This window comes from Accipiter gentilis, unplaced genomic scaffold (genome assembly GCF_929443795.1).
Source record: "Accipiter gentilis unplaced genomic scaffold, bAccGen1.1, whole genome shotgun sequence".
Classification (NCBI taxonomy): domain Eukaryota; kingdom Metazoa; phylum Chordata; class Aves; order Accipitriformes; family Accipitridae; genus Astur; species Astur gentilis.
The window spans coordinates 255,827-271,127 of NW_026061088.1; the positions used below are offsets into that span (position 1 = coordinate 255,827).

Sequence of the window (15,301 nt, forward strand, 5' to 3'; positions counted from 1 at the left end):
GGGAAAACGGAACAAGAGGTAGAATTTTTGGTAGATACAGGAGCAACATACTCGGTTTTGAATCAGGCTTCGATGCCCCGGGGAATGATTATGTCACGGTGAAAGGAGCGACTGGCCAAAGTGAAAAGGCATAGTTTTGTAAACCTTTAGAATATAAATTAGGAAAACAGTGGGGCATTCATAAATTTTTATATATGCCGAACTCCCCAAAGGCCCTTTTGGGAAGGGACTTGTTGGAACCATTGGGAGCAAAAATTGTATTCAAGAAGGGAGAAATTACTCTGGAGGTAAAAGATCAGCAAAATATTCAAATATTGAGCCTAACCTTAACCAGTCTCCCCCTAGAAGGAATCATTAATGAGGACATCTTAAAGCAAGTGTACCCGGGGGTATGGGCTACCGATGCACCTGGAAGAGCGAAAAGTGCTCCACCTGTTGAAGTTAGGATCAAGGAAGGCCAAAAGCTGGTAAGAATTAAACAATATCCCCTAAAGAAGAAAGACAGAGAAGGAATCCGGCCGGTGATAGAAAAATTTTTGCGGTTGGGACTATTAAAAGAGTGTGAGTCTGAATTCAATCCCCCTATATTACCTGTTCGGAAGCCCGATGGGTCATATTGGGTGGTCCAAGACTTATGGGCGGTGAATAAGATAACTGAAGATCTTTACCCGGTAGCGGCGAACCCATAGACCCTGTTTACCGTACTAACACCTGAATTGACTTGGTTTAGTGTTTTAGATTTGAAGGATGCTTTCGTTTGCCTCCCTCTCCATGAAGCCAGGCAAAACTTACTCACATTTGAATGGGAAAAGCCCAAGAGCGGTCGAAAGACCCAGCTCACTTGGACGGCCTTGCCACAAGGATTTAAGAATAGGCCTACCGTTTTTGGCAATCGGTTTGCGAAAGACTTGGAATCCTGGGAAACCCCGTCTGAGGAGGGGAAGCTGTTGCAGTATGTGGATGATATCCCGATCGCCACCAAAACAGAGAAAGATTGTACGACGTGGGCGGCGAGTCTGTTGAATTTCCTGGGACTTCAGGGGTACGGGGTATCCAAGAAAAAGGCACAGGTAATGCAAGGCAAAGTGAATTATTTGGGCTATGAAATTAGTGCGGGACAAAGACCTTTGGGACAGGCCTGTAAAGAGGCAATATGTCAAACTGGGAGACCTCAGACAGTAGAAGAGTTATGGACTTTTCTGGGAATGACAGGGTGGTGCCGATTGTGGATCTATAATTACGGATTGCTTGTTAAACCACTGTATGCGTTGACAGCCACTAAGCAGAAACACCTTGAGTGGAATAAGGAGACCGAACGAGCCTTTGAGCTACCGAAAAAGGCTTTGATGTCGGCCCTGGCCTTAGGACTCCCAGATGCGAGTAAGCTGTTTCTTCTTTACTCCCATGAGAAGCAGGGCATTGCTCTGGGAATATTAGCACAAAACCTGGGCCCGTATCTATGGGCAGTTGCCTACCTCTCTAAGCAGTTAGACACGACTGCAAAAGGTTGGCCTGGATGCCTGCGGGCGGTTGCGGCTGTGATACTAAATACACAGGAAGCCTGAAAGTTTACTCTGGGCCAGAAGATGACTGTTCTGGTGTCTCACGCAGTATCAGCAGTACCGGAAGCAAAAGGCGGACACTGGCTCTCTCCACAAAGATTCCTGAGATATCAAGCTATATTGGTAGCGCGGGATGACGTGGAGATTGTAGTCGCTAACATTGTCAACCCAGCTTCTTTTCTCAGCAGGAACACAGGAGAACCGGTACATCGTGACCGTTTGGAAACCATCGAAGCAACGTACGCCAGTTGCCCAGACGTGAAAGACGGCCCCATGGAAAACGGGGAAACTCGCTTCACAGACGGAAGCAGTTACGTCCTAAACAGTAATCGACACGCGGGATACGCCGTCACTGCCAGCCAAGAGGTAATAGAATCGGAGGCTTTGCCCAGGAACACCTCCACACAGAAGGCAGAAATAATTGCTCTAACCCGCGCCCTGGAATTGGCCCAGGGCAAAGTTGTGAACATTTATACAGACTCAAAATATGCCTTTGGAGTTGTACACGCACGTGGAGCAATTTGGAAGGAGAGAGGACTAGTGAGTTCTCAAGGGAAAAATATCAAACACGCAGAAGAAATTCTGAAGTTACTGGAAGCTGTCCAGCTCCCTAAGAAAGTAGCAATTATGCATATTAAGGCACACCAGAAAGCGAGCTCAGATTTGGAAAAAGGGAACGAGCTGGCGGACAGAGAGGCAAAACAAGTGGCCAAAACACAGGTAAAAACAGAAGGGGCCTTAATTCCTGATAGGTGGATTTCCCTAGAAGGTAAGCCAGAATACACTAAGGAAGATCAAAAGCTCATTACAGGTTTAGAAGGGTCATATAATGAAGAGGGGTGGGCTCATACCCCACAGGGAAAGCTAATCGTTCCCTCTTGCTTATTATGGCATTTGATAGGGGAGGAACATAGGAAAAGACATTGGGGAACAGAAGCCCTGTATAATCATCTGATAGGAGAAATTGTGGCTAGGAATTTATACGCCACGGTGAGGCAGTGTGATCGCACAACAGTGTGATCTTTGCCTCCAGACTAATCCTAAGAGCACCCCCAAGCTGGAAATGGGCCAGACTGGAAAAGGCAATGGGCCTGGACAACAATGGCAAATTGCTAATGTTTATTCATTACTAAAACACACCCACTTGTGATTTGCAGCTATGCGTGTTCCGTAGCTTTCTCATGGGAACTTCTTCAAAAGTTACTTATGAAGTTATGCCAAGGTCACACTGTCCCTGTTTTTCTCCTGATATCAGCAAAGCCAGCTATTTTCGGCCAAGGCCTAGTCTTGCTGCTCAAACTGACATTCTTTCACACAGAACTCTGCTCGCACAGCTTTTCTATAGACCCATGTCCTTTTTCATGAAGCCAATTCCCAACAATTCCCCCTTTTTCTTTTTGTGCGAGTAGAGCTTGGTGTGTCAGCTTTGAGACTCCTTTTATCATGCACCCATACGGAATTCTAACTATTACACAGATTAATATCAATATACCCAACCATCATAAGGCTTCCTTAATCAATGACATTACCCATAGTGTTATCCCGCCGAATATTGATTGTAACACTCCATCAAACCAACTAGTTTCTTGCTGGATCTTTGTGTATGTTTCTTCAGCCAATCTATTTGTTTGTATATAGATTGAGGTAAAATTTTAACACCTGCTGTATTGCCCTTTGCAAAGATCTGTGAACACAATTAATTAAACACAGTAAAAACAACATTATACCTAATAAAATACATAAGCACACAAAAAGAGGTTTGATTAATAGCTTTAGCTAGTGACACCCAAACATTCTTACTGTCCCATGGTGTTAACCGATGTGGATCAATCACCGGTGTCACTGTCATGCTGCTTACTACAGTCAGTGTGTTCCATATCAATCTCAGCATAAGGTTTCAAATTTATGGGTAAATCAGGAACGTATCTGCCAGACATGGAGGATGTGATGGGGATTTTTTGTTGTGGGTTGTGTGTGGGTTTTTTTTGTTTTTTTTGTTTGTTTTTTTTTTTTTTTTTGTCCAATTGCTGCCAAGGCTTGCCATCCCGGTGCACTTAGTTGTCTTGCAGAAGTTAAGGTACCGCTGCCCCACAATAAATCCAGCAGCGGCTGTAAGTCTGTATTTGTAATACCACTACAAGGTTGAATCCACTGTAGGTCTCCGTTTAAATCTTTCTCCCTCTTTTTGTTTTTGAGCAATCCAGGCTTGCTTAATAACTTGGGATGCCATTTTCCTTAATAAGCTGAACAAGGTAAAACTATTACAATAGTTAAAATCACAGTAACTACAATAATGCCCATAATTCTTTGAGCCAACCCGTTACCCCTAATGACCCAGACCATGAGGAAAATGAACCATCTATACATTCTTGTGCCATCTTGCTCCACGAACTCAGCCCAGCAATCGGTAGGTGCCAGCTTTCCGTGGGCGTCCCCACAGAGGCAACGATGGCCTCACTGTACACCAGCCCGATGCTCTTTGGAAAATCCCAGTATTTATACATTTGCAGAGGAACGGGTTTTAGCACACGTGGCCAGCGGGTGCCAAAAGTCCGCCTCGGTTGCAATCTATGACGCATGCGCTCGCTGGCCAGGCGCGCTGCACGAGTCATAGCCATCTTGTCTATTGGTTCATGGGCTTTACGATACAGTTGCGATGCACAGAGAATCTTGACCTGTTATGTTAGCCAAGGTGAGCTATACATTAGTTTTTGGCTGAGGTAGTATTCATATTGCCACATCATCTATGATGCTCCAGATGATGATGGTCATGCAAATCGAACAGGAGTCCATCGTGGGCCTGTATCTGTGGAAACACAATCAACCTCGTTCCCAGGTTATTAATGGAAATAGACCTTACCCCTAATTTTGGCTTTAACTAACTTTTACCCCACACTGTCTTCCCGTAATCACACTATGTTTAATCAAATTATGCTTTACACACTTTTTACCTAAAGCAGGTTCTATATACAATAAGGCACGCTGTTCTGAAAACCTCTCTGAAGGACTCCGTGTCCACTAGTAATACTCTATTAGTTAGAATCTGTCAGATCAGTGGCTCCAGCACCCGCCGGTGCCGTGCCAGTCGCCATTGGAACAATTCCGGGTCCAGCATCAGTGCGAAGCCATGGCTTGTCCCACTTAGCCAGGATCTCCCAGTAAGTTTTACTTCTGTTGATCTGCACCATTTCCTGGATTCTGGGTCCTTATACATTACCATGATTCCTGTACTTTGTTGCGTCCTTTCTGCCTGTAAAAGAACATGATGCACTACCATTGGTGGGTCTTTGTGATCACCTGTCAATCTAAGATAATTTAGCACAAATAAGGCTTTGGCCAATCGTTCCTCTGGGAGTAAGCCCTGGGTTCCCCCCTTTTGTTTTTGCAGCATGTTCTTTTAGGGTTTGGTTGGCCCATTCGACAATAGCCTGTCCTGTGGGAAGATGTGGAATACCGGTACCGTGGTGAATTCCCCACAAATTACAAAATCGAGCAAATCGTGTAGAACCATAGGCTGGGCCGTTGTCCATCTTAATTTCTTGAGGCACACCCAGTACTGCAAAAGAAGCGTGAAGATGTCATTCAATATGTAAGGCCTTTTCTCCAGTTCGTGCCGTGGCCCACATGGCAGCAGGATAGGTATCAATACACACATGCACAGAACGCTTTGCACCAAACCACATGACATGGGTGAAATCCATTTGCCACAACTGCAATGGCAAAAGACCTCGTCGGTTAACCCCACAGCCCAAGCCGAGCCCTTCCTTTTGACAATCAGGGCATGCTTTAACGATACCTTGGGCATCAGTAAGTGGTAAGTCAAATTGCTTTGCTAACATCCTAGCGGGTTGGTGCAAGAACGCATGCGATTGCCGTGCTTTGTTGAAAACGATTCCCTGGAGGAGGCTCCCGTGGCGCTGCAACCAATTGGTCAGCTCTGTCATTTCCCGTTTCTCATCTGCACAGTGTTCTCATACCCAAGAGTTCTACCAGAGGGGTCATATTGCCATTAGTGATACCGCAAAGATTCCGCACCCACTGGATATCTCCCACAAGCTTCTGGACATCATGTAACATTGAAATTTCTCATGTTATTTGAACCTTCTGAGGTTTAACATTGCTAGCATTTATGTGCCACCCCAAATACTTCCAAGGTGCTGCCTTTTGCACCTTTTCAGGAGTGATTATTACTCCGCGATGGCTTAAGATGTCCTGCAATTGAGTTAAAATCTCATCCTGTGGCAAGTTACTGAGGTAACTGCTTTCTTACAGGCTCTGATGCCCAGGCCACATACACCTGACGCATCGTGGGGGAATTGCGCATTCATTGTGGTAACACGACCCAATGGTATCTCTTATAGGGTTCTGCCTTGTTAATCGATGGTACCGAAAAGGCGAACCGTTCAGCGCCATCTGGGTGCAATCTTTTAGATTTATAATTAACAAATCCCATTCTTCTGGAAGCATAACTGGAGATGGCAAACCTGGCTGCAGGGCTCCCATACTGTGCATCACCACATTCACAGCTCTGAGATCATGTAACAGTCTCCGCTTCCCACTTTTCTTGGGAATGGTAAATATTGATGTATTCCATGGACTAGTAGAAGGAACAACTTGTCCCGCTCTCAACTGGTCCTCAACTAACCCTTGTATTTTTAGTAGCCTTTCAGAATTTAGCAGCTACTGATCAATCCAAACAGGTTCATCTGTTTTCCAGTTAATTTTCAGAATCGGCTACCCCTCAGTGACCGCTCCTAAAAAGGATGCGTCACTAACATTGCCTTCATTTGGCTCAATAAATCATGGCCTACGAGGCCAAACAATTCAGTTGGGGTAGTCATGACATACGGACACGTCGTAATGTGTTCACCATCGGGGAACACAAATGTAATTGGTAGCTGACTTACTAAGGTGGCTTGTGTGCCCCCTATCCCTGCAATACCAAAGTTTGGATTGATCGATGGCCATGATGGAGGCCAAATGCATTGTGAAATAATCATAACATCAGCACCTGTATTGATTGTCATCGGTTTCTTGACAACAACTCCATCGGGCCCTTCCAATTGCACTACTTTTTCTGGTTTACCTCTTGTTGTGTCCATGGCAAAGTATACCTGCGGTTTCCCTGGGGAGCCGAATCCACCATCTCCACGTTGTACTTCACCTGGGTTCGGAACACACGACCTGAATGGAACTAATTGTGCTATTCTGGTACCTTTAGGAATAGAAACAGGAGGGATTAAAACATGAATCATAATTTTCACAGTCCCACAATAATCTGCATCAATAAGCCCTGGGAGCACCAGAATTCCTTCTAGAGCTGTTGAAGATTGCCCCATTAAAAATGCACTAAGTCCAAACCCCAATGGTCCCTTTATGTTGACTGCGGTTTCCACATCCACTCTGGAGCTTCCTGCGGTGGCGGATCTGGTGGTTGCGAGGCTGCCTGAGGGCTGGCAGCTCAAGCCCCTTGCGTTTGTGTCGCCGCGCGAGGGGCCTTCGCATTTGGTGTAAAGTTTCCCTTCTTCCTGTATTCTTGGTGGTATGGTTATCTTTCTTACACTTGTTGCAGCACTTACTGTTAACAGTACCTGTACATTTGCTCCTAATGTGTCCACGTTTGCCACAGTTAGAACACTTGACCAAGGGTGTCTTACTGGCCTTGTGTTTCTTTGTAGCTCCTTGGAGAGCTGTGGCAGCATAGGCTACTTTCTGTGAGTCCACTGATCGATCCGTGTATTCTATCATATCAACGATGTCTGCATTTTTCGGCAAATTACACAATGCTTTGCGTGTCTTTTCAGTAGCATTTTCAAAAGCGAGTATTTTGAACATGTTTTCTTTCATGCCCTCGTTCATGTCAGGGTGGTCATAAATTGTATTCTCCTGTTTCACCTGGGTAAAAGCATGGCTGTACATATTGTCTGGTACGGTAAGAAAAGCTTGATACGCCAAGATCTGTGATAGATGATGAACCTCAGTGACACATTGTAACTGAGCGTTCCCTGATGCGAAGGGTCCAGCACCCATCGGCATCTGCATGGTTACTCCCCATAGGGGATCTGTTTGTTGTCGTGATGTTGCTTGTTCCCTATCACAGAGCTTCTCCCACTGCCAGAAAAACACTAACATTCGTGCGGGTGTCAAAATCAACTGTGCTAGCTGTTTAATATCTTGAGGTATCAGCGTATCAGCAGAAAAAATGAATTGCAGTATTTGGTGAGTTAACGCAGATTTGATTCCGTACTGACTCACAGCATTCCTTAATTTCTCAATGACCTTCCAGTCAAACACCTCCCATTTTTTCTGTCCATTTGCTGCAATAACTGGGAATGCTTAGAGCATAGTCCCTTCTATAATGGCATCTGTTATTACACCCCTCCAATGTCTCTGCCTTTCTTCTGCAGCGGCTATTACAGGCGGCTCCGCGTCTGTCACGGGTGCGGTTGGTTTCCCCGTCTCTTTTCCCCATTTCCTTTAACAATTCTAACATTGTCTCTTTTTGTTCTATTATTAGAGTAGCCAAGTCCTTGTTTGCATTATTTGAATCAGGGTGTATGCTAGGTATAATTTGTTCATGTTGAACGGTGGTATCTGAGGGCTGGTTTTTCGTAGGCAGATTTTTACTCACTCCCTGATTCTGTAGGGTTTCCTTTAATCGTACGGTTAGGGAGGCTTGGGAACTGTCAGATGGCTGATTAATATCGGCAGTCCCAGGGAGTGGAGCAGAAGTCAAGGGCACGAGAGTAGGCGAACAAGCTCCAAAAAGTCTCTCTCGCTGCATTATGTTTTTCTCCCCGCTTTTCCCTTTCGCTTGCGGTTGGAGAGAGAGAGCAGCAAAAGCAGACGCAGACGCTTTACGATCTGCTTTCATTTCTTACAGAGTTGTCTTAATCAATTTCCATAAAGTTACAAGATCTTTAACTTCTTTAGACCCGTCACTAATTTCATCCCATAGGGAGGTTCCGATAGCATTCCAGGTACTAAGCTCAAAAGCTGTACCCACACTAATTGAAAGGTTTCTGTCCTTGCTTCATTAGTTTTTTAGCTGATTTATCATCATCAGTTACCATATCCCATAATACGTCTCCTAATCTACGCCATTCACTCTCCTTAAATAATAAATCCGGATTCTTAAAGCATCCCTTAACGCGACCCAGCGTGACTAACCCCGAAATTTGCTTAATGCAGTTTACTCCCCGCTTTTCTAAAAAGCACTGTAATAATTTTAGGGCTACCTCTTGATCCATTGCCGGCCGGCTTCTTGATACTCCTGGGTGCTACCTTGATTAAGGCACCTCGGTTAAAAAGTCTTTGCAGCCTTTTTCCAGTAGCCCTTAGTGACGGCGAACCCCTTTTGGACGGTCCAGGCACGAGAGTTAACACACCAACCAAGACGATCAGCGTTCGGTTAATCTTTTGCCCCCCGGTCGCTGCTACCGGTGCTTCTCAGTGTCCGTCGCTCCAATTCCCCTTTCTTCGGTCCCCGTTCGGGCGCCATTTGTTGGAGCGGCGGAGGAATGCACATAAGTCGACCCAATATGAGTGATAGAAGTGATTCAACTTTATTTGCACGGATAGCTCATATTTATACAGTTTGCGATAATTATGCCTACTAGTCCTAATATGATTGGTACATTGCTAATGTTTATTCATTACTAAAACACACCCACTTGTGGTTGGCAGCTACGCGTGTTCAGTAACTTTCTCATGAGAACTTCTTCAAAAGTTACTTGTGAAGTTATGCCAAGGTCACACCGTCCCTGTCTTTCTCCTGATAACAGCGAGACCAGCTGTTGTTTTCCTCCCAATATCAGTAAAGCCAGCTATTTTCAGCCAAGGCCTAGTCTTGTTGCTCAAACTGACATTCTTTCACACAGAACTCTGCTCGCACAACTTTTCCACAGGCCCATGTCCTTTTTCAGCAAGCCACTTCCCAACAAAAGGTATTCCTAGAAAAAGTTTCCTGTTTATAAAGCAGGAGTTTGTTGGGGCTGAATTACAGTTCCTTTGTAACTGAATTGGGTCAATATTCCGAAAAAGGGGAATATGTTTATTTTTGAAACAGGTCAATACTTGCATGTGTTGTGCTGGCAAGGAGGAGGCTTCTTAAATGTAGAACTTGTTAAATTTAAAAGCACACCTCCACTCTCCATAGTATTGCTTCTATGTTAATTCAGGGTTAAGATATTCGTTCACTTCAGTTTCTGTGAATCTGTTAGGGCAGCGTGCTCTAAGGTGATGGGAGGGAGCAGGGGGAAGAAGGGGAGGAGGAAAAGCAAAATATCTGCAACCTGCTCTTCCATGACTCCTGCAAACTGTAATGTTATTTTTTTTTCCCAAGCCTGAAAACTGTACTTGGCAGTGGGATTGTGGCTATCTTGTTAATATTCTTCCTTCCTTTCTTGTTTTGGCCTCTCCAGGAAGCGATTCGAGTAATCCTTGGAAATCTTGATGATTTACATGCATTTTCTACAGACCACTATCTTTCTGCGTACCCTTTCTTTCCTACTTGTAAAAGAAAAGGTCCAATGACTTGTATCTGTTGGGCATTGCTTAATTTGACATTCCTGCCTAGTAGTGCGCAGATCTTTAGCTGGAGTACGACTCCTCTGAGCTTCGCAGTTTTACATTAGCTGAAGATCCTCCTCAGTTGTTGCCTTCACCAGAGAACTGATGTATGTAAAAAGAATGTTTTGCGGTGTTTTCAGATGGCCACCCCTGCGTTCCAAATCTGATTTAGCCAGAAAAAACGAACGTGCATATATAAAGTCCCAGGAAGCCCACGTAATGCGATTGCAAGGAAAGCTAGTGCGTTGTTTCAAAAGGTTAATAAAACGTAAAGCGCTCCTTACAGGCGCAGCAGCGTTGGCCCTCTAGTAGAGAAGACCGCAGTAGTTTTCTTGTAAGGTACATTAGGATTAAGTATTGTAGTTGCTGTAGTGTAAAGGGTTACGGAGAAGTTACTCTCCTGAGGCTGTTGTTGCAGAGAAAAGTAAGTTAGTGGAAGGAGAAGCCTCTTCAGTCCTAAGGTGCGTCAGTTTGTGAATCGGATCAGGCCCTTCGGCATCATCTCCTCCTGTGATTCCGAGTGCCCAGGAGTAATGAACACCCGCGTGTTTCCGCCTCCAAGGCATCCCCTTCCAGTCTCGGCAGACTGCGTTATTGCCACCCCTGGTCCTAGCAGGCAAGAACGAGATCATCCTCTTTCTCTGTCAGAAGCTGGTAGGTATGAGAGCAACTTATTCCTGTTGCTGCCAGGAAGAGAAAGTAGCCCAGAGCATCGTCAGACAGGAGGCACCCAAACAAAGGAAGCCTCGTTGTTGGTTTGCTTCGCTAAAGCGCAGCCAGTTTTGCCTGCGTGCTTGAGGAGGGTTTGATTCACGAGCTTGTATTTCTGGAACTGGGAAGTCCATCCACCTGCTCAGGCAGCACCGGGCCCTGCGGAGAACTGCAAGCTCAGAGGCCTGGCGTGATGAGTTGTCCTGCAGTCTGTGTGTCGGGCTCCTCGCTGTAGCATACCTCTTAGTTAATCGCCAGCTGTGGGAGTCCTTGAAGCCAAACTCAAACGAACAATTTCATCCCTTAAAGGAACTGACTGTGTCATCTAGGCAAATCTTGGGCTTCATCTCTGGTCCTCAGGATGCAAATGGAGTAAAAGTATTCATGTTATCTGTTTCTTCCTGAGGTCAGAGGCACGTAAGAAGGCTGCTGCCTGGCGTCACCCATTCGTGCATGCATGAGCTCCTAGGTGTGCGAACTGCACCCCCAGGAAGGAACGTCTGTAACTGTGGCGTTTGTCATGTCAATTATCTTTTGTTCTCCCATTTTGAGGAGGACTGTGAAGTGAATGTAATGATGCTAGTCCTGTGAATCCTAGTCCTTTTCAGGTTTAAAAATAATTTTTAAAAGAATTACTTTTTAGTTAGGAAAGCTGATGAGGTTTTCTTCACAGGGTTGGGAGAGCCTGGCATGTTGTTTTTTGCGGGAAGATGTGAGGACTGAAGCCAGATGCAGTTAAGGAAACACAGTGCTATGAATGCAAGCAACTGATGGAAGAGTGTCACCTGGATGAGTGTTTCTTGTAATGTGTTACTAGCGTATGGTGTCTCCTCACATCTCATTTCTCCGCTGTGTAGTTCGATGTGTCACTTGTTCAGCTGCTGCTGCTCATTAAATATAAATCTCCATTGGCAGGAGCAGTTACAGGGTCGTGGATCTTGGACCAAGATCCTCAAAACCCCCTAGCTATGCGAGGTTTCCCTGCCGCACGTGCACTGCCTTTGTGTCCTGATGCTCTGTTTCTCCAGGAATGTCAGTATTTGCGTGGGGAGTTTCAAGGACCTGCCTGTGGACGCGACGGCCCCTACACCCCTGATGTATTCTTCTGGTGCTGCATCCTCTTCTTCGCCACCTTTGCCCTGTCAAGCTTCTTGAAGAAGTTTAAAACCAGCCGCTACTTTCCAACTAGAGTAAGTAGAAGGAGGTGGCCAGTGTCCATCTCCGCACTCGTTTCCCAAAATGGCTTTCCTGGAGCACTAAGCAGTATTTGCCCTGCCTTGGTCAAGCTGGGAAACGTTGGCCTTGCAGGCCAAGCTCTCCAAGAGCTTGGATGTCCCACACTCATTTCCATGAGTGCAAAATCATCGTAGCGTTTCCCACCTGCCTCGTGACCTGCCCCAGATTGAAGATTTTTGGGGTTTGATTTTTTTTTATTTTTTTTCTTCTCCTCAGGTAGTAGGAAGTCAGGTTTCCCAAAGTTTTGGGGGTTGGGGGTTTCGGTTTGTTTTTTTTCCCCTACCTTCTGCGCATTATGTGCTCGAGTGGAAAGTAGATTCGAATGAGGAGCTTCCTTTTGAGGACTAAAGGATGCCTCAGTGCCTTGTTGCCATTGTAGCTGTGAGTGTAGCTGTAGTGGCAGACATGTGTTTTCTTATTTTTAATATTATTATTATTATTATTTTTAGATTTTGACTTAAACCAACCCTTGTTGGCCTAGTTAAGCTTTTTTTTATTGTCTGACCCCAGATCTCACAGGGACAAACACAGCAGCAGTATCTAAGCAAGGGATCAGGCTGCATGTGCTCAGAGGGGTGGTGGGATTTGGTTAAGCAGCCTTAATGTTGTGGATGTCTGCAACTCTTGCATCTCACCTTAGGGCCCTGTTTGCCATGCCCCTCTCACCTCTGGTTTCTCGCGCCAGGTACGGTCCACAGTGAGCGACTTTGCTGTTTTCCTCACCATCGTCATCATGGTGCTCCTTGACTTTGTGGTTGGGATCCCATTGCCGAAGCTCCAGGTCCCCCATGCGTTCAAGGTAACGGGGTGTTTTGGCACGTGGGGGTGCCACAAGGTGATGCCGGGGCAGGGCAGGGCTGAGTCTGGAGGAGATGCTGGTGGTGTGACCATCTCCTCTTCCACCTCCAAGTGCCTTGCTTCCTCCTGGAAATGAGAAGATGGCCCCAAAACTAGATACCTACAGGGGAAGTATCTAGAGCTGCTTGCAAGGAGGAGACTGGCACTGCTGAAGCCCCCGGGAGAGGGGGACATGAAGCCAGGGCTGGGAGGTGCTCTGACACAAGGAGGGAGGGGAAAATGAAAGCCAGTGGAGTGCCTGGGCTGGGAGACAATGCTGATGTGTGGGCTTTGTTGCAGCCTACCAGAGACGACCGCGGGTGGTTCATCAACCCCATAGGACCCAACCCTTGGTGGACGGTGTTGGCTGTGCTCGTCCCAGCTCTGCTCTGCACCATCTTGATATTCATGGACCAGCAGATCAGTGCCGTTATTGTGAACAGGAAGGAGCACAAGCTGAAGGTAAGGGCCTGCGAGAGATGACTCCAGCCCCTTCTGGGCTGCAGGTCTGGGGGGAAGCTCTTATTCCCGATGCTTTCTGAAGGCATTGGTTTGGGACAAGGTCAGGCTGCGTGGCAGGATGCTCTCCTGGATTAACGATGATGCAGGGAGCAAGTGACAGGGCAGTATAGATGAGCAACCTTTTGGAGGAGCAAATTAATCTTGGAGCAATAGAGAACTGCGTTTTTGTTTTAAAATGGCAGCAGCAGCAGGTGTGGGGAATGAATTGTTTTGATGCGCTGCCAGGGATAACTCAGAGTCACACCTTCCTTGCAAGTGGTAGAATTTTCTTTGTGAGTGGAAAAAATGGTTTGGTGCTTTTGGGTTGTGGGTTGGTTTTTTTTTTGGAGAAGTATGTATCGCACAAGCTCTGCGTATCCCTTGTGTCTGAACTCCTGCCAGATTTTCATGCCAGGTGCTTGTGCAAAGCCTGCATACACCCTTGCTTGTTTCCATTTCTTGTTTTGAATTCTGAAGAAGTTGACTTGTGCTCGAGCAGGGTTTGAGTCTGACTTGCGACGTTATCCTTGCTCTTGTGCTATGGGATGCTCTGTTTCTTGTTTTCCTGCCTGCAGAAAGGATGCGGGTACCACCTGGACCTTTTTGTGGTGGCCGTGATGCTCGGGGTGTGCTCTGTGATGGGGCTGCCCTGGTTTGTGGCTGCGACCGTCCTGTCCATCACCCACGTGAATAGCCTCAAAGTAGAGTCTGACTGCTCAGCTCCAGGAGAACAACCCAAGTTGCTGGGGATACGAGAGCAGAGAGTCACTGGCTTGCTGATCTTTGTGCTCATGGGCTGCTCTGTCTTCTTCACTTCTGTGTTAAAGGTGAGAGGAAAATGCAAACCACCCAACAACCGTGAGCTTGTTGGAGGTTACAGAAAAACAGTCCCCTCTCTGCAGGCCTGAGTAGTTAGTTGTGGAGCGGAGGAGGAGGAGGTGGTCCCAACCCTTGGGGCTTGACCAACGGTGGGAACCAGCCTCGGTTAGGTTTTGCAGCCCTTCAGGCCCCCGTTTCGTGTGCTCGAGGCGAGCGAGCAACGCAACTGCTTGAATTTTTGGGTGTCTTTCAGGCCCACCCATGTTTATGGGTTACAGTTGAGCATATTCAGACCAGCACATCTGCTCTGTTTCAAACAGGCAGCCCTTTAGTGGCTGCAATTTGCTCCCCAAATGCCGCGGAGCAGCCGTTCCCAGGAGCTAAACACACTGAGGTCATCCCTGTGGGCTTCCTTGCACGTTCCTCCCACAAAGTAATCTCGTCTCTAGGCTAAAAGGAGGCCTGTGGCCTTTGCCTGTTGCCCCAAGAATAGGCAGAAGTGTTTCTTCTACCGCCAGAGAATGCGGCATAGGGTAGCACGGGTGAAATCGCCTATTTTCCTCCAACCTTTCTGGAAAATAGGATTATTCTGAGGAGAGATAACTCCCAAGTTCAGCCTAAAGCAGAGCCTTAGCTCACTCGTGCGCACAAAATGGCAAAAAAATGGTTAATATCTGACCCATCTCTAAGCCTGAATGGAAGCTGGAAAGCTTCAAGCAATTTTAGGCAGTGCCTGTGGAAGAGGGTGGTAATACTGAAAATGCAATACAGAAAAAGAAACGATTGCATTCTTTCTTTTCTTTTTCTTCCCCCCCCCAGTTTATACCAATGCCTGTGCTTTATGGCGTCTTTCTCTACATGGGTGTGTCGTCGCTCAGAGGAATTCAGGTACGGACTCTTTTACAGCGTGCAGCATGTCGGCTCCCTGGTATTTTGTCTCTGTAGCAGCAGGGAAAAAAGCAGTGGCATGGGAAAAACTTCTCACAGAGCAAGCAATGAAACTCTTTTGTGTAAGAAAGAGATTGGTGGAGGCACAGGAGGTAGATAGGGCTGGGAGGACCAGG

At 46.4% G+C, this 15,301-nt stretch overlaps 1 protein-coding gene across 1 annotated transcript; it reads left to right on the forward strand.

Moving 5' to 3' along the window:
- Window positions 1–1,200: 1,200 nt before the first annotated feature.
- On the forward strand, window positions 1,201–13,283 carry LOC126037393 (electroneutral sodium bicarbonate exchanger 1-like; the record flags this gene model as incomplete). The annotated part of the gene is made up of 4 exons (XM_049797697.1): window positions 1,201–1,928; window positions 11,873–12,034; window positions 12,766–12,879; window positions 13,218–13,283. Coding segments are annotated over exons 1-4 (684 nt in total), but the record flags the coding sequence as incomplete, so codon positions are not given.
- Window positions 13,284–15,301: the final 2,018 nt, after the last annotated feature.